This window comes from Ambystoma mexicanum, chromosome 2p, assembly GCF_040938575.1.
Source record: "Ambystoma mexicanum isolate Mex_15411 chromosome 2p, UKY_AmexF1_1, whole genome shotgun sequence".
NCBI lineage: Eukaryota > Metazoa > Chordata > Amphibia > Caudata > Ambystomatidae > Ambystoma > Ambystoma mexicanum.
This window is the reverse complement of record NC_090923.1, coordinates 926,458,195-926,481,702: the sequence shown is the minus strand read 5'-3', so window position 1 is coordinate 926,481,702 and position 23,508 is coordinate 926,458,195. Positions and strand designations below refer to the sequence as shown.

General features: G+C 47.2%; 1 protein-coding gene across 1 annotated transcript in view; it reads left to right on the top strand.

Annotated features, from left to right (window-relative positions):
- Nucleotides 1-571: 571 nt before the first annotated feature.
- Nucleotides 572-23,508, top strand: part of MYPOP (Myb related transcription factor, partner of profilin) — a 108,122-nt gene continuing 85,185 nt past the window's right edge. The window contains exons 1-2 of the mRNA XM_069644656.1: nt 572-849; nt 1,678-2,248. Coding sequence (XP_069500757.1) covers nt 1,786-2,248 — 463 coding nt within the window. The 5' untranslated portion in view covers nt 572-849; nt 1,678-1,785. The remainder of the gene's footprint in view (nt 850-1,677; nt 2,249-23,508) is intronic.

The window sequence follows — 23,508 nt, the reverse complement described above, 5'->3', positions numbered from 1 at the left end:
CGTTTGATATAAACACGAGACAAACAAATAAATAACTACAATGCCCCGATTCATGGAATATTTGCCCGGTTTAAAGTGAATTTGCATCCACTGCTGAAAAGGGACTTTGCACTGCCAACATAAACACTAATTCATGGAACTGTGCAAAGCGTATATTTGCAGTGCAAAGTCCGGGAAAAGTCATTTTGAACTGCAAAAATGGCTATGAACTGACTTTTCCCGGACTTTGCACTGCAAAAATACACTTTGCACGGTTCCATGAACCAGGGTTCGTGTCGGCAGTGCAAAGTCACTTTTCAGCTGTGAAAATTCACTTTGAAACGTTTAAATATTCCATGAATCGGGCCCAATGTATGTTCGCCTGCGCACAAGCACTAAAAACATGTGTCCTGTGTTGCGGAAAAATGGGGGGGTTGTGTCTGGGCCCCAGAATGCTTTGCTTTACTCCCCTCAGGCCATGGGATCTGAGGCACATGTCTCCTCTCAGCACAAGGGCCTCCCTCCCACCACTGGGTAACTATGGTAACGGAGCCTAGCATGCTTGTCTGCTGGGATTTCGGCTCATGGAAGCTTGGTTGGCTGGGCCTGCGCAGTGCAGGAGAGCCTCAAGGGGAGGGAGGGGAGCAGGGAAAATGTGGCGGTATCGACGAGCGGGCAGTAGGGGAAGGTAGAAAGATGTGTTAAGGAGGGAGTGTATAGAGCGAGCTAGAGGTACCGAGCACATGAATGCCGCGCGAGAAGTGTTGCACGGCACAACGCACCCTGTGGCCCAATAGCTTGGAGGCCCAGGGTGGGAATGAGGAAGAGAGTGGCGCCAACTGGGCACAATGCCATCCCCACCGTAAGCGCGTGAGTACTCGAGTGGTCTTTTTACCGAGGAGGGTGAAACTTTCGTATGCTAATAACAATGGATATGGTAGAGGGGTGTGTAGGAAATGTTGTGGGTTCATGAGCCGGGCGAAGTGATTGGTGGTGCATGAAGGTTGGACATTGTCCTTTGGCGATGAGTCCTTCCAATGTTGACAGTGCGAAAGAATGAATGAATGAATGCACTTTTCCTACTCAGCTTTGCAAACCGACTGGCTGGCAGACACTTACTTATCTGGAGTAGTTGAAGGACAGAGAGAAGGCAGACAATATGGGGCTGCTTACCCACCCAACACAGCGTTGTTTGGGGTTGCCATCCATTTCTGGCCGCTTCATCCCTCCTCAGCCGCCTGCCACCCCCTCCCTCTCGACCCACCCCCCACACGCTGTTCGTCTGCTGAGCCGCGCTTGCGGAGGCAGCATTGCCTATCGCCGCGGGACAGCCACGGGCGAGAATAGCGCATTTGTTCCCGTGTATGCGCAGATGAGCTTTAATAGAGGGCAGACTACAATCACAGCTGGAGACCGGAGCGTTTTATGGTAACTACTTTGCATATCGCCATAGTTAAAGCCCTGCATGCTGGGCAACGTTGTCCGTCTGCAGAAAAGGGGAACAACCGAGGGTGTTTCGTTTAGACCCCTTTGTGTGTACGTGAAGGAACCATACAAGTTCAGGTGTTGCAACACTGAGCGTATCCCCGGGCGTCTCAAATATGCTTATTTTGTATATGTAATCCTTTCAATAAGAACAGACAATAGCACTTTCGGCAAATGCACTACCTGAATAATATTTTTGTCTCCCTTTTGCAGCGGTGAGGGGTGAAACTCGCCAGTGAAGGGGAACACCTATTTACTTGGTGTACAGCAGATTACCAGGCTGGCATTGACCAAGGAGAGGTGTGCCCAGGCTTTGGCGGCATGTCGGCAGACGCTGAGGAGGTGACACGCCTCCGCAAGCCCCGCTTCTCCTATGAGGAGAATCAGATCCTGATTCAAGAGGTGCGGTCCAACTATGGTCGGCTGTATGGCACACAGAGCCGGCGTGTGACGGTGGGTGAGCGCCGGCGTGTCTGGGAGAACATTGCCGCCAAGATCAATGGTATCACAAGCTGGAGGCGCACAGGACAGGAGGTGCAGAAACGTTGGAACGACTTCAAGAGGCGCACCAAGGAGAAAATGTCGCGGGTGCCACACTCCACGCAGGGCACTGGCGCCAACAACGATGAGGCGTACTCTGCTGAAGAAGAGACCATCTTTGCCATCCTTGGTCCCGGAGTGGTGTCGGGCTCTGGTTGTATGGACCTGGGTATCCCGAGGGACTCCCTTCATCATTCCATGAACTATTCTCCGAGGTTCCACCTCCAGGCAGATCATCGATCAGGTGAGTAGTGGCCCCCAAATGTGTGTGGCACCCCATTTAACCATACTCGACGTCTTGCACCCGTTATCGAAATGATGCTTCTCAATTGGCAATGTATGTTTTTTAATTATAGAAAATCAATAATGGCCACCATGGCGAAAATTATCATGCAATAATACTTTATACATAATTGACCGCTGCCCACAGATCATTGGGTGCTTCTTTATCCAGTACAGTCTCTTTAGTGTCACTTCCACTTTGTGTGTTATAAGTGAGTGCCTGCAAGTCCCAGCATGCACATTGCTGTTGGCCAATCGGGCAGGAGTGGCTAGAATAATGGAACTCCTAAAGACATGGTTGGGGCAGCTGGAAACTCTCTGAAGTTGGCACGCATTTTTCATTCGCGCCCATAATCATTAACTGCAAATTCCATGTGTCTGGGACTTCAACTTTTGGCTCTGCAGATGTTTTGGACTACAATTCCTAATCAGTTTTGAAGGATCATGGGAATTGCAGTCCTGGACACCTGGAGAGCCGCAGTTTGCAACACGTTGCCGTATGTGATCAGCATTTGTTCTCTTGTAACCACCATCATACAACATTGTAGCTTAAAATGATGACATTTAAAGTGGACAGTCATTTCCTTATTTGGACTTATTTGGTGATCCATTGCAAACAATGGTGTGGTAGAGGGCTTACAATGAAGCCATACTGTTTGATTATGTTATTGCCAAGCATTTTTCGCAGTCCTTGTCCAGCCATGCTCACTATGGTAGGTGTCAGTATTAAATCCCGCCCCCTTTTTCTGGAACAGTTATGCTTCTTATGCAAAGCAAGGACTCCACTTACTGCTTGGGACGTTTGACGAGTCTCGTTTCAGTTTACAATGTGCCAATTCCTCCTCCTTCCTGCCCCCACCCCCTCTGTGGGGTAGTTGCCCTGAAGTCAGGGGCTCCAATCCTAGCTTCCACAAAAAATTGTCAAAGCACTGTCTCCTGGTTCTTCGCATTACAAACATTTATCAACTGTAAAACCTACCACAATCTGCTTTTGAAATCCTGTCTGAATTGGAGCCAACGCATGATTCTATCTACAGCTCCCCACGTCTGTGATATTATTAGCAAAGGTTCCCAAGCCCTTGGAGTGATGGCATGACAATAGCTCTCCTGCTAGTCCAGTGCTTGTTGAAAAGGCAACTTTGATTGTGAAGAAAGCTAGTGCTCACATTTAGCACATCATGGACATAATGCTTCGCCAATGCCCTTAAACATTGCTACTACTTCAAATACCCTAACCCCACATCTAAACATACAACCCCTTATGCATTGGACACTCCACCACCTCCACTTCCTGCTTCAAACACACGTCCCGTTTGGCCATGTAAAGAAGCCCCTCAACGCTTGCACCAGAAAAAATGCAACCTGCTAGGGAAAAAGGCCCAGCACACTGCTTGCAAGGAGAACAAAGTTTGTCACACAAATAAGGATGTGTGAGCAAAGAGCTATGCTGCCACATAACGTTCTGGCAAAATCGGCACAAGCAACACATTAACAAGGCACACCGCCTCATCAATGACATAAATTGCAAATCAGAATGGCTGGTTGGCGCAACCCTATACCTAGGCTACCTGCTCCATAAGGGATGCCAGGCCATTGGTCTCAGCCTCTTCTATCCATTTTCTTCTACGTGGGCTCCTCCTTGCATGTCATCGGCCGCAAAGCTACAGTTAATTGCTAATTATAAGGAGAAAAACAATATATTCTCTATCTCTAGCCTGATAGTCACATGGTACTGCAGACAAGGGTGCAGAGGATACATTCGAGTTCACTGACTTACAACCTCAGCCCGATCCCAGAAACGTCTGCGCCTTTCCAAAGCTCACCGCCCTTGTTTTTAGGTTTGTTGTTTTGCCCCTTCCTTCACCTCGCAACACAAATCAAGTGACCTATTGGTTAAGGCAGCCTGTCCCTGCTTTTTGATCGGGTGGAGGGGGTCTAACATTTTTCTGGTTGGTACCTTGGAATGCTGAGGTCTTGGGATGGGGGCATCATAGTTGGACTGGGGATAACTCCTCCATCTTGAGGGATAACTTTTCGGAAGGATCTCTGAGCCCCTCATGGCCTTGCAGGACACATTGTTCTTGGCATACGAATGCTGGCGGCGTGTGAGACAATGAAATGTCTATGATCTCTGCAGCTCGGACCTGTCTCACCGCGGCCCATGTTACAGCCTCTTCCCACATGCACAATCTTATTTGTGCGTTTATGGCCTGGGCCTGATGCCCTGGCTACAGCGCAGCTTTAGTCCGTGGTTTCAATATGGCATCTGCTTTCTAAGATGGTGTTTCGTTCCCCATGTAATCCATACCCAAAGCATGCACTAACCTACCCAAACTGTAGCCCCTGTGACACCCTCCTACCCCCTGTAACCTCCCCAGCCCCTTCACCATGCTGCCGGGCCTCTGACTCAATCAAAACCGCTTGGGGACTGGAGGCCTGGAACGATCGTTATCCCCCCGCCCCCTTCCCAACTGCCTCCTATGAGGGCTCTTTAATCAACTACTTGCAACTCTTCTTTGCCCGTTTTGCGCCTGCCTTCCTCCCTCCTCTATTTTTAAATGGACATTTATACTTCGCAATCTCTATGCTCCCATTGTCCCACAATCTGACAACTTGAGAACGTGGAAACCTTTTCTGTTGAAGCCTCACCAGGACTCAAGAGTAGCCTTACCCCAGATCATATCCTTCTTCACATTGAGGATCTCAGTGAATGGAGAGGGGCATCTGTAAAGTCAATTCATCCGATATAAATCTATATCGGAACCGAGGTTGGAAAAAGTAAAACAGTCCTGATTGTAACCAAGTTAAAGTCACATTTTTAATGTTTTCAAAACCAAAATTCCTCTTTGGCCAAAGCTGTGCCCCCTCTTGAAACCCACCTTGCATGTCATGTCACCCCATGGGCTCTGTGCTTGCTATACCCTTCTTGGATGTTGCATAATCCATGCCAACTGAGCCCCAGACCATCATGCAACTAGTTTGCTCAGGCCATCTCCCACCTAGCATCCCACAATCCCCGTTTGTTGTCTTTATCAGCCCCATTACTGTGCCCTGCACCAAATTGTAGCCGCCCATGTAAATAAGTAACGGATCTTAACTAGAGTGTTTACCGAACCTTTGAGTAAGTATTCGGCTGAAAAATAGCTAGATGGCGCTGGACAAATAATTTCTTGCATTTCTGCTCCAGCCAAATATTTTGTCTTCTCATTTTAATCCAAAGTAACAACTCGGAAGCAAATATGGAGTGATAATTGCAAAGGGAAATGGAATTAAAGATTGTCTGAAAACATTCCTGATTAGTTGATAAAGTTGTGTCCCTGGGAGGAATCGTGATGAAAGGTTATCATGGTTTGTTCCTATGGGAGGTACCCATGTAGAAATTTGAATTCATAACACATAGCGCGAAGACCAGTAGTGATGATGTAGTTTATGTATCGGGCAGAGTGACAGGCCTCAACCTGAAATGCCTTTGAGGAACTTGATATTGAGAAGTCCTCCCAGATACTCTGTGGGCCTGGCTGTCCAAGGGAGTAACTGTCAGGACTGTTTCAGACCTACTATGAGAGCGTTGCTCTGTGAAATTGGTTGGAGGGAAGGATTTTTGGAAATCCCAGGGCTTCCCAATGGGCAGGCTTCCTCTTGGGCACAAGTTAGTTGCATGTCGCGCAGTGCAAGATGCAGCCACGTTTCCCAGCCCATGTTGGCCTCTTGAGAGAAATTGCTTATTGGGAAATCTCTCAAATAACATTATAGGTGCGTGCATCCCAACAGGAAATTTCTCTCCATATCTGTATCTGCTGGCAGGGGCCAAAAAAGTTGCAAGCTATTAGTCAGCCATAAACCACTCGCCACCTCAACTCTATATGCACACAATGTCTTACTCGTCCGGAGTCCAATATTACTGGTCAGTGGCGGGTGCACGTTTTGCACTCTTATCTGCTGGTGTTGTGCAAAGGATGGAATGAGAAGCATGGGAACTTGCATCATCTATTGTAGTTTGGAGGTGACTGCCCAACAAGCAGTGCTTTCGTGGCGCTTGTAAGGTTTGGGCAAATTCGCACTGCTCCAACATTATATGCCTCTATGGGAGTAGCCCTCTCTCATGTTTGGTGCATGGGAAAAGAGTCTCCACTTTTAAAATAGTAGGGAGATGGAGTCCACTCACTTACATATGTACCCTCGACTTGTGTTTCTGCATGAGCAGACACAAATCATTTATAAAATTGTTTGAAGTTCGAAAATCCTTTTCCACGTAAACAAGATTACTACACACAGAGATTGCACTGTCTACAGTTCACGACAGCAGTTGTAAATTGCAGCATTCATTTTGTTCATTGCACCCTGTTACTTGGCATTTGTGAAGCCTCCCACCTTGAGTAAGTACACATTTGGAACATGATTTATTAAATAAAGCAACTTTTCAGCTTCGTATTTGGCTTCGGTTGAATAGCAAGTATGCAGGGGTTCTTGTTACCCCATATGACGACTCCTATCCGAGTGTAAATCGCATCGAATAGTTTTTTGGGTATCTGCACTGAGTGTAGTATGTATAACGGCCAGGAAAGTGCCAGCATCTTGAGCAGATTAACCCTAACTGTTGTACTGGCAATGTGGCGCAATGCTTGGCATCTTCCAGTCTGTTGATCTCTCGGTTGCACACCAGGAATTTCCTCACATCCCGATATACCTGTATCCCCAAGTATTTGAACCCTTCCTCGTCTACCCAGAGGGGACAGCCCATCAGTATTGCAGCTTTCCCACCTATAACTGGCGTAATCACCGATTTGTCCCAGTTAATTTTGAGTCTGCTGTGCCACCCAAACTCCTGCAGTGTCTATATATTCTCTGGCCTGATCTTTCCGGTTCCCCCAGGTATACTAGGAATTTGTCTGCATATAGGGACACTTTATCCTCCCATTCCTCGGGCCATTTAAACCTTCAAATGAATGTATCTGCCATAATACTCTGTGCTAATGGTTCGCTTGCCATAAGAAACTGGGGTGATAATGGGCAACCCTATCGGGTGCCCCTCTGTAGCGGGAATGGGCGAGCTATAGGGCCGTGGACCTTCATCTGAGCCAATGGTCGTGTATAAAGTAACCGTACCCATCCCAAGTAATTGGTTCCCTGTCCCATCTTGGCCATCACTGCCCAGAGGAAATCCCGACCGAGTCGAATGGTTTCTGAGTCCAGCGCTGTTATGACGGGAGGCCTTTCCAGTAGGTCAGAGTGCAAAGCATTATGTATCCTCCTCAAAATTCATCTAGGTAGCTCTCCGCGGCACAAAATCACAATGATCGAGTGTATTAACCCACTTATCAGCGGGAGCAATCTATTAGCCAGGACTGTTGTCAGCGTTTTGGCTTCTACGTTCAGCATTGAGCTAGGCCAGTATGAGGGGCATTCACTTGGAGGTTTCCCCTTTTTATGAATGACAATGATGCAGGCCGTCCTCTGGTCGTCCTGAAGTACCCTCCCACCCCCCCTTCTCCCAGTTATCTTGTAAGATGTCTATTATCGGTTCACCCACCTTATCCCAAACACATCTCAACTTCCACTGTGGTCCCATTTGGTCCAGGTGTTTTCCCTGCTTGCAGGCCCCTAAGATTGTCATGATCACTGCTTCCAAGGAGCCAGGACCAGCCCAACGTCCTTGGAAGCGGGCCCCTAACCCTAATCCTAGGCACCAGCCGGTCCCCACTGGGACCTTTTGGACCTTGTCCTGGCGCCGGTGGCACCAGGCTCATCAAAACCATTGGTCCCGGCACTGGAAGCGCCGGGCTCATAATAGGTGTAAGGATGCTTGGGTGGACTTACCTGCAGCAGACCATGCTGCTTACTTACCAGTCACTTAGAAGCTATCTAAGAACAGGGACTACTTTCTTACCTGGGTGGGGCAGCTCCACTCCCTGGATACAGCACTGGAACTCTTCTGGAAACTGGAACTCTTTTCTTACCTAGGCGGGGCCGTGGAAGAAGATGCCTCATCACCCCAAGGCTATTTAAACCACACCCAATAGATGAAGCGTGCTTCGCGTTATTCTGCATCTGCAGCAGAACGCTCACCGAGTCTGCTCCGGCTTTTCTTCTTCTGATCCTGGACCTGCAAGAATCTACTTACCATTTCAGTATCCAGACATCATCGGCACCTGCAAAGAACAGAAACAACAGGTTAGCAAGGCGAACTTTACACGCAGCACTTACTCACCTGATCCATCGGCTGCGGTCGCTTCGTCACGCCGCATCTCCACCTGCAAAGGCAAAAGTATTGCCATTCTTACCGGCACGCTGTGGATTCTGGATTTCTTCGTTCTGCCTCGCCGCCACAAAGCATCGTTAACAACTTACTGGCATTCCACGGATTCCGGCGCTGCAAACCAACATCTGAAAGGCAAAAGAAAAGACATTAAGCAGGTATTTACTTACGTCCATCCCGCTCGTCGCAATAAAACGCCTACAAATACTCCGGCGTCTCTTTAACACGAACTAAGCTGCAAGGAAAGAGACATTTAGAGCGCTTGCCATACTTACAAACTTCCAGGCGCTTTACTTCATCTTCCATCTCAAGAGCCCTCGAATACATAAAGGAAAAGCATTATATAGAGTCTGCATATAAACATGCCACGCATTTAAAGACTATACAGACAAAAGGTGTCCAGAAACTCACCGCTCGTGCAGACAACGACGGTAACCATCCTCTGAATTCAAGAGGCCTATGTTTCACCAGTGAAGGAACTGGCAACGGCACCCTGCACCAGACGCAGATGGAGAGCCCAGCATTCACCTATATAAGGTGAGCACGTTGACCTGGGGGCTCTACGAAAAAGCTGGGAACAGAGAGGGAGAGAGGGACATTCAACTACCCAGACCATTAACCCCATATTCTTTCACCTGCAGAAACCTCACTCTTCGAGTCCGACACACAGTACGAAGAGGTTCGACCCCAGAAGCCAATCGAGTCCTGCACATCACTTTTCGAGTCACATACAGCTTCCTGCCAAGACCCGCGCCTCTGTGGGAATCAGGTGAGCGTTACAAAGATCTCCTCTTTCTTTCTCCAAGTCCAGTTGCACCTGCTCACCCAGGCTTGGTAGGGCTATACCCGTCTCGTCAAGTATCTGTCTATCTCCGTGGGTGAGGGCCCTGGTACCTCCTGCATGGAGCGCCCGGTAATACTTACCGAAGGCTTGGGCAATCTCGTCACCTTCTGTTTTATTCCCTCCCCATCCCATCCATAATTGTTCATACCCACCTTGCACCTTACACACTCCTCTCTAACTAGGCCAACATCCGTCCCTCTTTATCCCCCAGTTAGTACACCCTGGCTCGTTCGACCCAGTAAGCTTGTCGGGCTTCATCCGTGGCCACCACCCTATATTCCCCCAGAGCATCGTTCAGGGCCCTTTTGGTTTCTACAGTCTGCACTTGTACATGGAGCTTCTCTGCCTCAGCCACTTCGTCGTCCTCCCCCTGTAGTTCTCTAGTCTACCTCTCTTGCGCGTGTAAAGACCGGAGGGGGGGGGGTCTGCACTTCCGCTCTCTATATGGTAGAGGGGAGGCACAGAGACCCCTGCCAAGATTCTCTATTATGGTAACGTAGTCGAGCAATCAAGGCCTAGCTTCTCGGGAGGTGATGCGAGCTGATTCTTAAGTACAGCGTAGTCCCCGAGCACCCACGAAGGAATGTCCACACACTATCGGTTAAAACAGTGTTTATATAATTAATATTAAAAGTCATATACACGATAACTCACTTTGTACTCCGACAATCAACAATGGTAAATATGTACAATTCAGTGGTACCACTAACGTTACTCGATCTTATTAAAGTGCATACGGTCAGAATGACACACAGATCAAAATAAAGAGGAAACCAGCAGTAGAGAGAGAAAGGAAAGCAAGGTGGTTGAGAAATAGGCAGAATACTGGTAACTACCGTTAAACGCAGTTCTGTGTGGAGATTCCCCCAACCTGGGCAACCTGTAGAAGAAAGATACAAGCCCAGTCGATATATTGTTAATAAGAGACTTCCCCATAGTTCTGCTGCAACCCCAAAGTACCTTGGTGTTGTTGCGTTCCGCGTCGGGGAAATCGACAACCCTTCTTGAGTGTCCTCCCTTTCAGGCAGGAGTCATGGGTCATTGAACGTTCGACGGAGAACAGGTCAAGCTACGACGGTGAAGTGGCCGTGTTGTTCCTACCGGTGCTCGTTGACTGGGAAGCGTAAAAGTCCTGCCAGGAAGAGGCATGCGGGGCACCTCGGTGTCGTTTAGATCTGGACCGCAAAGAGTTGAAGAACTGTGGCCCAGCAAGGGCGTAGAGTCGTCGGCGTCTCTGTGGGTGGCGGGAAATCCACCGGTGGATCCTCCTCGGCGCATCGACGGTCGGGCCTTCGCCAGTAGGATACAGCGGCGACGATGCAGACGAGAGCGTCCTTGGATCAATGAAGTTCTTAGGCAACGGGAGCACAGCGGCTCCGGTCGGCGACAGTGGTGGACAACAGTCCGGGCGCTTCTCCTTGGAGTTCCGCAGCGATCCCTGTATCGGGTCGGCAGCCTTTCGAAGGTCTGTCTACCAGGGAGCTTAGGCAAAGATCAGCTGTGCACGATGGTGCCTCGTAGCTCGGGAAGAGGGTGCCTTACCAGGTCCTCTCTGGGTCAGTTCTCGAAGCACAGCAGCTTTCAGATTGCGAAGGAGAGCAACAGCAATTCTTCTCGTCCAGCAGGGCTCAAGGTTAAGCTTCACTCCAGTTACTCGGTGTAGTGGACTTCAGCTTCTGAACACGATTCCTAGCAGTGAGAGGTCCCCAGATATACTGTTACCCTCCCATTCATTCCGCTGGTTCGCACTCAAGCTTCCAATCACGACTACGGCATTCATGCAGGCAGGCAGCCAATCGGGCACACGAGGTATTCAGGCCATTCACTTCTCTCCAGACACTCGCAACAAGTTGTGTATTGGGACAAGTACCGAGCCATTCAACACTCCAAGCTGCATTCATACCGGTTTCGGGCAGGGCTGTCTCAACCATTGTTTCAAACACCAGATACTAGACGGTCACAACATAGAATGTATATTCGTCACACACTCCATTCACCCAGGTCCCACCCACGGGCGTACCCATAACATACGGTCTTTCAGAAGGCTCCAGCCAGTCTGGTCGGCACTTCCCCACACTACCATATACAGAACTTCCACCCAACAGCCAGTCGGGGGGAAGGGACAGAGGCAGGGCTTCCCGGGACTTCGGGAACATCAAGGTAACAGGTGATGGAAGGCAAGAGGCCATGGGGGCCATTTTGTCTCCACCCAGAATCTACCGATTCCAATGACCGGGCCTGGGCATCCCAAAATGGAGGACGCTCGGGGCACAAGTCATTTCAGCATGGAGCTGCCACCAGCCCGTACCCTGCTCTGTGGGTCACACACAGGTGCCCAAAAACATACACTAGGGGCACAGGGTTGTACCCTTACCCATGGGTGCCATAAGGGTATCCCATGGGTCTGTTCACCAAACCAAAAGAGAGAGCGCTGCACCGCCAGGAGTCCCCCATGAACTCCTGCGTGGAAAACACGACAGAACACACGATAAAAAGCAGTAAAGGACATGGATACGGAGGCCCTGTCCCTCCGCTGCATTTCCAGCTTCACAGAGCGCCCCTACCACACATTCCCTCTCGTCACATTTTTATATGCTTCCCCAAAGTGTACCGCTGGTATCCACTGTGCCCCTGTCCAGGTACAAATACTCCTTCTTCCCATCCCGGAGTGCCTCCTTTATTTTATTGTTTCCTAGGTAATAAGCATCAAGTCTCCACTCTCTGCACCCAACTTTCGCGTTCCCTTCAGGCCCTTCAGAGCATGGTCTGATAGCCCCCTGGACAAATAACATGCCTCTGAGGGCTGTGCAGGGCAGCAACAGATAGTCCACTTGGGACATCGCATCGAGTTGTGGGCCTCTGAGTGGATCATGAATTGCTGTTGATCAGGGTGTAGATCTCTCCACACATCCAAAGTCCTGTTGCTGCCAGGACTGTTGCTAACTTTGTTCTTGCCTCCTCCCTAGGAATCCCAGGCCCATGCAACTATCTATCCAGGACATCATTGAAATGTCCTCCGACAATGATGAGATCACCCCCATTTTTCACTAATGCCTCCTCAAGGCATAAAATAAGCAGTGTCGGAGCAATTTGCTATGGAATTCTGTAGGTTTGCTAATTAAATTGGCATTTGTGTACCAAAGTTAGCTATTTAAGTTACCCTGTTCAGTGAAGCACAGCTCACCCTGCATTCCTCTCTTGCCTTCAGAGTTCTCGCCACCCTCTTTTCTCTGTTCACTGCAAGTTAAAAGTGGCTAATGGAAAGAGTGCAGCAGTAATCATCCCCTTCACACAAGTGCCAAAAGGCCTTTGTTGGAGTGCTATGCATATTTTATTTTCAAATAATTGCAAACCAGAAATAATCAGGATAATACTGTTGTTCAGCTAACTGTATCCTGTCTGCCGAAGACAAGTATGTGTTGGTTATTTTTTTTTTTAAAGAGGCTTTCAATTCCTTTTCTAAAAAAGTAATAGGTTACATAATTACAATATTGCTACTGTAAAACACTGCATTGTCTCCATGCTTAAATATCGGTGCCAACTAGATTTTGTTCTGTTGGGGAAGATGTATCATATTGACGAGTGGACCCTTTTGAAAATGTACATGACCATGCAGCCAAATGCTTTCACAGCAAACCTAGTCCTGTGGCCTGCTGGTTACATACAGCTTGCAACTGGTGCTCAACCCATGAGCTGATGCCATACTCCTTGACATTCTATCTTGCCATGTTGGTTTATACCCGCTACCCTGAAAGTGAGATGGCTACAAACTACAATATCCGGACTAGTTGGCCCAGTTCTCTGCCTGCTATGCCATCCACTCTGCTTAGTCTTTTACATAATTAATACACAAAACTAACTTGATATTTACTTAAAGTAGCGATCAATAGTTTCATCCAGTCTGTACACCTACAGACCTACTGCAAAACGGTACACTGTAGTTGGCTCCAGAGCTCACTTTGGTCTATGATTATGATTGCATAATATATTTGCCCCTGCAGTAGAGGGAGCCTGCCAAACTGTTTTAAAAGCCTTTTTATCATTCTATTTATTTGTGTCCATTCATGCAGCTAACCTTTTTACAGACACTTATCCAGGGCTCGCTAAGTATTTTCACCCACTCGCATAGTGGAGTAGATTTTAAGAAGGGCCAGTACCATTTGCAGTGGATGTTGGAAACTTTTATTTAAACTTTACTTTGTTTGCAGTAAATGTCAGATAAAAGCTTCACTGTGCATGGCTGACCTCTGGGTGGCAGCACTGTTGTAAAGTGGGTCTGTGGTGACATGCACCATTTTACAGAATTTGCAAGGCCTGGCTTCTCACTAATGTCTTACTTCAACGGTATATACAACTGCATATTGTTGCCCATTTTATATCTTGGGTACAAATATCTTCTGGTGGCATTAAAAACATTAGTACAAAATTGCTAATCAAGAAAGATTTAATTTGCAAACTCTGCTAATCAATTTTTGAAAACTAATTTATGCCTTGCTCCTGTATCTCTGTCAAAATATCGGCATCTAGTGGTTGAGGAGCATACCTGACTTTGAAGGTCGTTTCGACCCACAGGTCACCTGTGACCGCAAGATATCACCACCCCTCCCCCGCCTCACTCTATTGACCTGGAAAGGGATAGATTTATGGACCAATGTTGCCACCCTCACGCCCTTGATCCCCTGTGATATCCTGCATGTTCCACTACAGCATAGTTTCCTTTCCCTTGAAACATACACATCGTTCCCATAATTCCCATCAAGTATGTTTTTTGTAATAGTATTACATCTGCTTTTTGATCCTTTATATAACTTCGCCAGTCCCCTCTTAATTTTGTCAAGAAGGCCATTGACGTTCCACATCAGGCACTTGATCGGCCTACGTTAAACCATCATTCATACTCCAGTGTGCTGGCCCATGACATTTGGCATTCACGCCATTGTGTTGGTAGCTTCCATCCACAATTGTGCATTAAAGCATAACCAACTTGAACTCCTCCCAGCACCCCTACTCCTCCCATTAATCCCTCACCCCTTTCACTTCACCCCAACCTGAAGCATCTGTCTCACACAATTCTGTCCTAGTTCCACGACTGGAACCCAGGATCGTTTTGAGGGCCTGTGTGTAGCGTAGTGGTCGTTCCACCCCTACCACCAGGTCACAGTCCGTATCGCCACATTGCTTTTGCCGAGCCTGATCTTCTGTTATCTTCAAGTGCGCTGCTATTATGCCACAGCTGCTGGCTGCCGGATCATAGGGACCGTATTTTGTCTCTACTCGGGCTATCCTGGCTGGCACTGCCTGACTCATCTTGCAGTGTCTTCCCTTGATTTTGTGTCCTTATCTAACTCCGTCGCTGGTTTCTGCAATTGTTCCTTTGCCGGGGCCGCCTCCGCCCAGTTCCATGCTTCCTCTTGTCTGTTGATGTGTACTCCTTGTGGACTGCTTTTTCTCAATGACGCTGGGAACATCATTTAATTCCTTTTTCCCGCTGCATCAAAGGATTGCCTGACCTTTTGGACTGTTCTTGTGAAGTCTGGGTACATGGCAATCTTTGCCCCCATTATACTCCAGCAGGCCTTTGCTCCTAGCCACCTGCAAAATGACATTTCTGTCCCTATAATTAAGTAACTTGGCGATGACTTGTCTGGGTGGTGCCCTTTGGACGGCTTTTTGCTCGGGATTCTTTGGACCTGTTCTATTGAAATAAAAATGTCTTTACAGTCCCATGCATTCCTGGATCCATTCTTCCAAGAAAAATTCCATCAAGGGCCCTTCAGCTCTTTCGGATAAGCCACTTAAGTGCAGGGTGCTTCTGCAGGATGTCCCTTCTGCATCCTCCATTCTGTTCTCTAGTTGCTGCGTTCTGCAAGTAGGGTCTTTACCTTGCCTATTGCATCCTCCATCGCCGGGATAGTGTTCTGCCTCAGTGACTAACGAGTAGACTTTATGGAGATCCTGCCTTGGGAGCTCTACACCCAGGCCCACTGTATCTATTCTTTGCTCCAGTTGGAGTTTGGCTTCCTGATGATGGGCTAATCTGTAGTGTACGGATTGGGAGAGAGGCGTGGACAAGAAGGTAAGTTATGTTTTTTTTTTTCCCAGTTAAGTAATAAAGCGTTATAAGAGCCCTGCCAACTCTGGCTCTCTCCTTAAACTCCAATGCACCATCTTCCTCCACATTCCATATGGAACTTTCCAGGACCAGGGGATCTCGTGCAGGCAGCAAGCTAGCGCTAGCAGCATCTAGACGCTTGCAAACGATCCAAAAAACGGGGGCTGGAACATTTCTTCTTCTTACCACTGTCCCCCAAACCTGCCCCACTCTGGATGCCCTTGCAACTAGTGCTCCACATTGGATGACTCTTGCTCTTTTCCTGCTAGTAGCAGTGAAACCATGGATGTTTTCTTCTAGTTGGAGCACTTGAGCTATACAGTTCCAAATAGGCTGGGTTTCGCCTTAATCTTGTCAAGGATCTGTATTGATCGCACCTTGAGATTCATGGAAGGAGGCTCCAGATACAATTCTGATGTATCTAAAATGCATGGTTTGTAACCCATACCTGATTGCCCCTATCAATTCGTGCAGGTTTTCTAAGCATACAGCTCCTTCTTTCGCACTGCTCTCCTGGTACAAGTTGTTATAGTTTTTAGTGAGTAAAAGTGGCAGGTATGATGCATATGGTTGACACTTTTCGCTCTACCGTTCCCTGATCCATCTTTAAATTTCCCGATGCAAAAACTTTAACAGGGCTGCCCAGGTGTTAGTTTTCTGCATTCAAATGGAATCCATGGGTGTAGTGATGGTCACGATAGAAAATTATCCACCTTTGTTCTCACCCCCACACGTTTCAAATTGCCCTTGCCCTGAACTATCGCACCTGCACTTTCCATACTTGCCACTGGTAATACCTCTCGCAATTGGCGTCTTCATGGTGCATAGCCTTCCCAGTACAGAGATGGTGTCCCTGTCACCGTGCACATTGAAACAGCAACCCGCTGCTCCTGTACTACTGTCCACCCATGACACTGCCTGAACTTAACCCTCTTCTACTATTTCCTTCATTTTACATAAGTACGTATTCTAGGCATGTACTTGGTCCCTCCATCCATGTATTGCTAACAACAACGTGTGGCTGGCACCATATTCACCTGAGTGACCTCTTGTCATTGAACCTAGATTAGGGCATCATGAAAGAGAAAGACAATCGGCTCTCACTGATCTGCGGCCATTCCTTGCTCCTATTGCCTATCCCACCTTGCCCTGCCAACCCTCGGGTGACCCAGACCAACCAGCGATTAACCCCACAGGATAGCTTGTTGCTATACTGTACACACCCTCCCCACGCCCCCTGCAGGCAAACAAGTTGAAGTCCAGACAACCTCATGTAGACCACGCACCAACCATTGATGCCTACCATGCCCACATTCCACAGTACCCAGCAGGACGGTTGCACAACTTTGCCGGTGACTTGCCCTTGAGGTATGGCACAAGCAAAGGGGCCCAAACCCTGCCTCCTCATCTGGTAGTCTGCATTCGGGCAATAATACTGTCTGCTGGTTCCAGGAGGGCGGGAGCGGGGGGGGGGGGGTATATGCCTATCTCTGTCGGGTGGCTGCTCCGTGCCTTCCTATCCTGTCAATTAGTTGCTGAAGTGGCAGCTAATTCCTGGTCTACTTCCCGAGGGATTGATTCTTTGCACAACGCGAGTTGTTGTGGAGAGCAAGGAGCAGGACAGCAGGAGTTTCTGGAGCTGGCAAGTTGAGCTAAGTGGGGCCAGGGATGGAATAGTGGAGAAGTGGTGAGGCGGAGTAGTGTGAGAAAGATTAGCCCGGGAGTGAAGTTGGTGGCCTCCCGTTTGTCTGGAGGCTCGGAAAGCGGGCAGTAAGAGTTATAGCCTGCCTTCGGAGCTTCCTGATTGGCCAGAAGACCCCATCACAAACTGCCTGCGTGCTAATGCTACATTCCAAAAGACATGAGTCCTTATATTGGGAACAGCCAGTGCTTTGAATGGGCTGGCTTTAAACAGCCCTCCTTACCAGCACTTCTTATTTTTGGCCCTATTGAGGGCTGGGACTTCTTCAAGCTTTAAGAGAGTACCGATATTCAGTAATTTTGCCAAATGTCCCAGGTACATTTTCACCTGTGAAACCTTAAATCACAGGAAAGCCCAGTTGTTCCCCCTGCTTTGTGTCTGCAAAGCATTGCAATAAGGTTGGTTCGAGGTTGTTGGTCCAGGAGCAGTGGTGCTTAAGGGAAGGAATATTGTAAATGTAAGAGGTGTGAAGGGGGAGGGTGATACTAAATGAGGAAAACCTGACTTTGCATGCTATGTGAAATTAAGTATTCAGCCGATTGTGTTGCATTCTATTTCACTGTGAAAACAAGTCTCTAAAATGTGCCCATGTTTGACTTTTACTATGATCTTCTACTAGGGGATGGGTAAAATAAAGCTATAATCCTATGTTTTGCTCGACATATTTCTAAAATTATTTTTGTAATGTCAGTTCAGTGGTTTATGTAATTTTTGTACTTTTTAAATGCATTTCTACGTAACATTCTTTTCAAACCCAAACCTTAATAAATACTTGTATTAAATGTAGATGTGAAGTGTATGTTGTCACCTGCTTAAATCACCAATTGGGCTCAAATTCTGGTTTTGCTACTTAAGCAAAGTGTGTGATCGTGGGCAAATAATTTGTTCTCACTGTGGCTTATCTGCAAAAATATGGAGTCCTGAGAAAAAATATCCTCCCCAACATTGGACCACATTTAGGGAGTCATTTACCAATATCAGAGTGGTAAACTAAGAGTGAAAAGCTTTATACATGGTTTTGTGCATATCTGCAAGCTTTATCAATTGGTACAAGCTAGTGGATTCCATAGAATTCAGGTAAATGCCACCTGCCATGCAAATGCATGGCAGGAGGCCCTTGCGATTTGTAAGGGATCACGAGTAAGACTCGGACACAGTAACAAGTTTTAAATTGGATAAAGACTCTTATTGTCAAAAGAAAGGGCGTTTGGGAAATTCCTACATATCCATAACTGCTAAGAGGGGTTTCCCTGCCTCAGCAAAACTGTCAGGGTGTCAAAATTATCTGGCATGTGTCCAAAAGCCTAAGATGACCCTCACACACTAAACTAAATATAATGTGAAATGGGGTTGTCTTGTAGCTGAACACCTGCAGCTTCTTTCCAAGATTCCAAACATAAAGTTGTAAAGTGAAGACAACAAAAAATCTATAAAGTTCCACCGGAGAAGGGGCTTTCCCTTCGCCCTAGAATCCTTCTGGTTGTCACTCTTGTATGTTCCACATTTCCAAACGGAATGGCTCTCCCTTGAGTTTTCCCCACTTAAACAGTATTTTGAAATATACAGTTATTTCTGTTCCACACTCCCAAGGTGGTTGGCTCTTTAATTAGTTTCCTGTTTTCACAACACTTTCAAATATACAGTTATCTTTCTAATGCCTTTTGCAAAAAGGGTATGGTTCTTCCCTTGTAATCCACAATTCAAGGAGGGGGTATCTCTTCCCCTAAGCCTTCTCAGCATTTCTGCAATTTGTTTCACAGTTCAAATCTGGGAGTCTTTTCCCCTTTTTTCCAAACCCTGGTTTGCTCTCCTGCCAGGGTTTCTATTATCGTGGTACTTGGGTGCGGGTCCCAGACTCGCTGAGTGCATGGCTTACTCTCCTGCCAGGGCTATTGATTCGATATTTGAGTGCAAACCTAGGTTTACACTCCATCAGCATTCACTCTCTTCTGTATCCAGGTATATGTTGGGTTACCGACCCTTTGCCATCTGTGTTAAATGTCCCAGTTCCCTTATCGGGGCTCATACTGTACAGTGCGCGGCATCTGCCCTGAAGTGCCATGGTATTCCACCCTCCTTCTTTGGGCTTACTGTTTTTTTTTCTTTGGCAGCATCGACATCCCTCGAGTCTCGCCTCTTCCTCTGCTGCCCCTTTTGCTGGCTGAGGGCACATCTCATCAGCTTCTCGCTTCCCACCTTGCCTACTCCTTTGCTTGCAGCCTGGTGTTAGTATAGACAGCACAGTGAATGCTCTTTTGCCAGACTACCCTGGACGTCGCTCTCACCATTTTCCTTGCTCCGGACTGCAGCCTGCTTTCCTCCTGTCTCCCAACGCGCGCGTTCTGCTCAGGTGTGCCATATTTGAATATCTGGGCACCTGTTAACATCCTGACTAGGATGCGGCACTGGTTTTCTGCTCCTAGTGATCTTCATCGCTCCATCTTTCCTCATCTGTGTTGTCCAAAGGGGCGGGGGACGTACATAAGGTTGGTGATGAGTAACAGTGTAGATTCTTTATACACACTACAATATGCCATACAAAAAATTGGTATCCAAGCACTATTCAGACCCAATGTCTTCACCCTGCCTCCCTAGAGTTTGTCCACGCCCCCCTCCCCCCCACTCTCCACGTGGTCCTCCCGCAGATAGTCAAACAGGGGTCGGAGTTGGGTAGCTTCTGCCCTTCCCTGGCCACGTAAGAGAAGCTTCCCTACAGTGAAGCAGTGACATCTTGCTAAATTTGCCACAGTTTGCATTACGAAGTTCAAAGAATACACTAAAACTTGGGTTTTCTTGAATCTCCACGCATTTGTGCCTCGTGATGCAACCCATCAAATTTACATGGGTGGGTAGGGGGGGAATGGCTTACACACAAGTATTAAGGAGATCGGACATCACTCTGCAAAGAGAGGGAAATTACCCCTTTCCAAATTGGGTGTGGTATGTTGCCCTCAGTAAAATCTGCAGGTCTACTTTCAGATAAGGTTTGACACAAGTTACACATTAAAAAGTCTAAGTTGTACTGTCTGCTCTTAGCCTCATTTATTCAACACCGAGTGTCCCTAGGTTTCAATGGGGATTGCTAGAGTTTGACTTTTTTATTTATTTATTTTTTTGCCATAGTTGTGCATATCGTATTGGCTGTCTTTCTGACACTCCTTTCCTTCAAAGCTAGGCCATGTTTATGGCCAAAACAGGGCAAAATCAGTCTCTGAATGATGGGCGTCTTTGAGAGGTGACTGCAGTAGTCTGACACATTCTGTATATTTGCTTACTTTTAAGTAATTTGATTGAAATTTGATTCTAGGATTCTATGGTTGGAATCGCTGATTTTGTGTGCTAGGGTCCCAATGCCCAAGCTTGGAAAAGAATTCACTTGTGCAGCGTGAAAATGTGATTGGAACGGGCGTAAATGGGGAGAGATACAAATGGAAAGTGATAAAAAAGATAGTAAGACACAAAGAACAAGCTACGCATAGAAAGTGAGAAAAACAGGAAACGTCTTGACTGGGCGGGAGACATGACTTTCATAGAACTGGATTGTGGAGAGCTGGCAGGAAAGCAAGTTTAGGATCTTAGCTGATCCCCTTGCCCATTTAAAGCCTAGATTGGCGAGTACCTGCCTTTTTTTTTTTTTCCCTCCATTTTAAAAGCACTGCAAACTGCTGCCTTTTGAGCATTCATGCTGTCATCCTTTTAAGGGGAATCCTGCCTCCTTCCCAGTACCAACCAACTTGCACACATCCCCTCCAGCTCCCCACTTAGATGGGACCTCATCCCTCGAGCTCCAGTGCTGCTCCCCTCGAGCTACAGTGCCGCTCCACTCACTTTCCCCCATTTTCCTTAATCTACACCACCCTCTTTATTCCACTCTAAATTTCCTGCATCGAGTATTGTTCCTCTTTTATTTTATTTATTTATTTTTGGTGGCTGCATAGTGCTTGATGCTAGAGGCCACTTTCTCGAAAAGCATAGGTTCTAAAGTAAGTTAAACATGTTGGTCGGCACCAGAACACGTGCAAATGAAATGCATTGTCTTATACGTGTATAGCCCTTATGATCTAGAAACTAGAGGCAGAGATTTAATTATGCGAGTATATTTGATGAGCATTGTGGCTCTTGAACAAGGGTTCTTCCCTGAGCGTAAAATGCATGGAACATCCTTCAAGAAGTAGTGGTGGGGGAAAATGCACTAATCCAATTCAAAACGTTTTGAGGCAGACACAGGGAATTAATTGGTCACTGCACAAAAACAGCACTGGCGTCTTCAGTAGAAAACAGTGTTTCACATGATGAAGGAAATTGCAAACTATCTGCCCCAGCGGGCCTTCCTTGCAAATAGTTATATATGTGTCTGTGGCTTACTTGACCGGAGGTTATCGGGAGTATTTGGAGAATAAGACGTAGGTCTGAATTCGGCTGCCTCCCTGCCACGCCCAGCCTCCACCCCATCTTATCTGTCACTACTTCTCCCGGGCTGCCTTCAGGTGAGGTGTGCAAGTGAGATGACTAGAGCAAATGCAAACCATTCCCTGCAACTAACTTTGCGGTAGTGAATTGGGAGCCTGAAGGCTATTGCAGGAGAAATCCCTGCTACTCAGTGGTGGGACTCTCTGATAGGGGCTCTAAGATTTGGGGGAGAATCTTAGAATTGACATCCTTTCTAGTGAAAGCCCTATAACTCGGTAGTGTCTGTTTTCATTCCCAACCTGAATGGAAGAAGCCCCTATAACTGACTGCTAGTTCTTCCTACATTGAGGAATCATTAATAGGCTTCGGGTGTGCTGCTAAGACCGACAGAACGCATGACCTCGCCACCCGGCAACAGTACGAGCGAGCCAGGCACACGTCCGTTTATAAATGGCTGGAGCACCGTAAGGTCGCTGGAGTCACTCCATAAACAAACTTGCTAGTGACTCAGTGCCCTCCACTAGTGAACACACTGCCCAGCTCCATTTCCTCTGGTAGCATTCCCTGTTTCGAGCATGTGTAATGAATGCTACGATAAACCAGAGGGTCTGTGAAAGTACTAGTTCTAGGGGAGGAATTGGCCCGGAACAGGATACAGTTGCGCTGTGGCAAAAACTGTCTTGCTGGAGTGCCGTTCCATGTAGGCACAAGGCCCAGACCCGACCCCCCCACCCAGCAAGCTGAGGAAGCTCTCTGCCCCTGGCTGAGTCTCCCGAACAAAATGCAAAATGCCTCGTGCAGTTCAGCAGCGCACGTGTCCACAGACGGTATCTGAAAGTCGTCATTGCTCAAAACCCCAAACAAATCGTGAAACTGTCAAGCTGTATGTAGGTCTCCTGCTTCGCACACACGTTTTACTGTCAGTGTGGCTTCTGACAGAGGAAATGAGCACCATACCAAGAGTACATTGACTGCTCAGAAAGAGTGAACGTTTGAATTACTAGCACAGACATGTTTGATAAATTGGTCAAGGCATAAAATAAGCAGTGTTGCAGAGCAGTTTAAGAAATTCAGTTTGCTAATTAAATTGACAGTTGTGTAGCAAAGCTAGCTATGTAAATTACCCTGCTCAATGAAAGCACAGCTCGCTCTGCATTCCTCTTTTGCCCTCCGGTTTTCTCTACCCTCTTTTCTCTGTTCACTTCCAGCTCAAAGAGGCTAATGAAGAGAGAGTGCAACAGTAATCCTCTGCTGCCAAAGGCCTGTATGGTAGAGCAAAGCAAGAATGTTTTCTTTTTCAAATAATTGGAAACCAGAAGTAATTGGGATGATACTTTCATTAAGCAAACTATTCCTAAAAAAGTAATTTGTTACATAATGCGTAGCATTGCCAACACTGAATTTACAGTAAAGTTTCAGTTAGTGCATCATCAGTGTCCACTATATTTTTCATTTGCCGGGAAGATGCATCACATTGACAAGCGAATACTTTTGAAAATGCTCAACCCATGAGCTGTTCCCAAACTCTGACATTCTATCTTATCACACTGCTGCTTTATACCAGCTTTCTTGAAAGTGAGAGGGAAGCAAACTACAACATTCCACCTAGTTTGCCTAGTTCTCTGCCTGCTATGCCATCTACTGTGCTTTGTCTTACTTTCTTTGCTCTTATAAAATATAAAGCAAACTAAATGGTTATGCAAAGTAGTGCCTCGTAGTTCAATCCCATGTGTACATCTACAGATCTACTGTAATACCATACACTGTAGTTAGCCCCCAGAGCTCATTCTGCTCTAGGATTGATTGCATTATAGATTAGCACCTGTGGGACAGAGCTGGCCAAACTGTTTTCAGAGCATTTTATCATGTTAATCTATTCATACAGCTAACCTTTAATG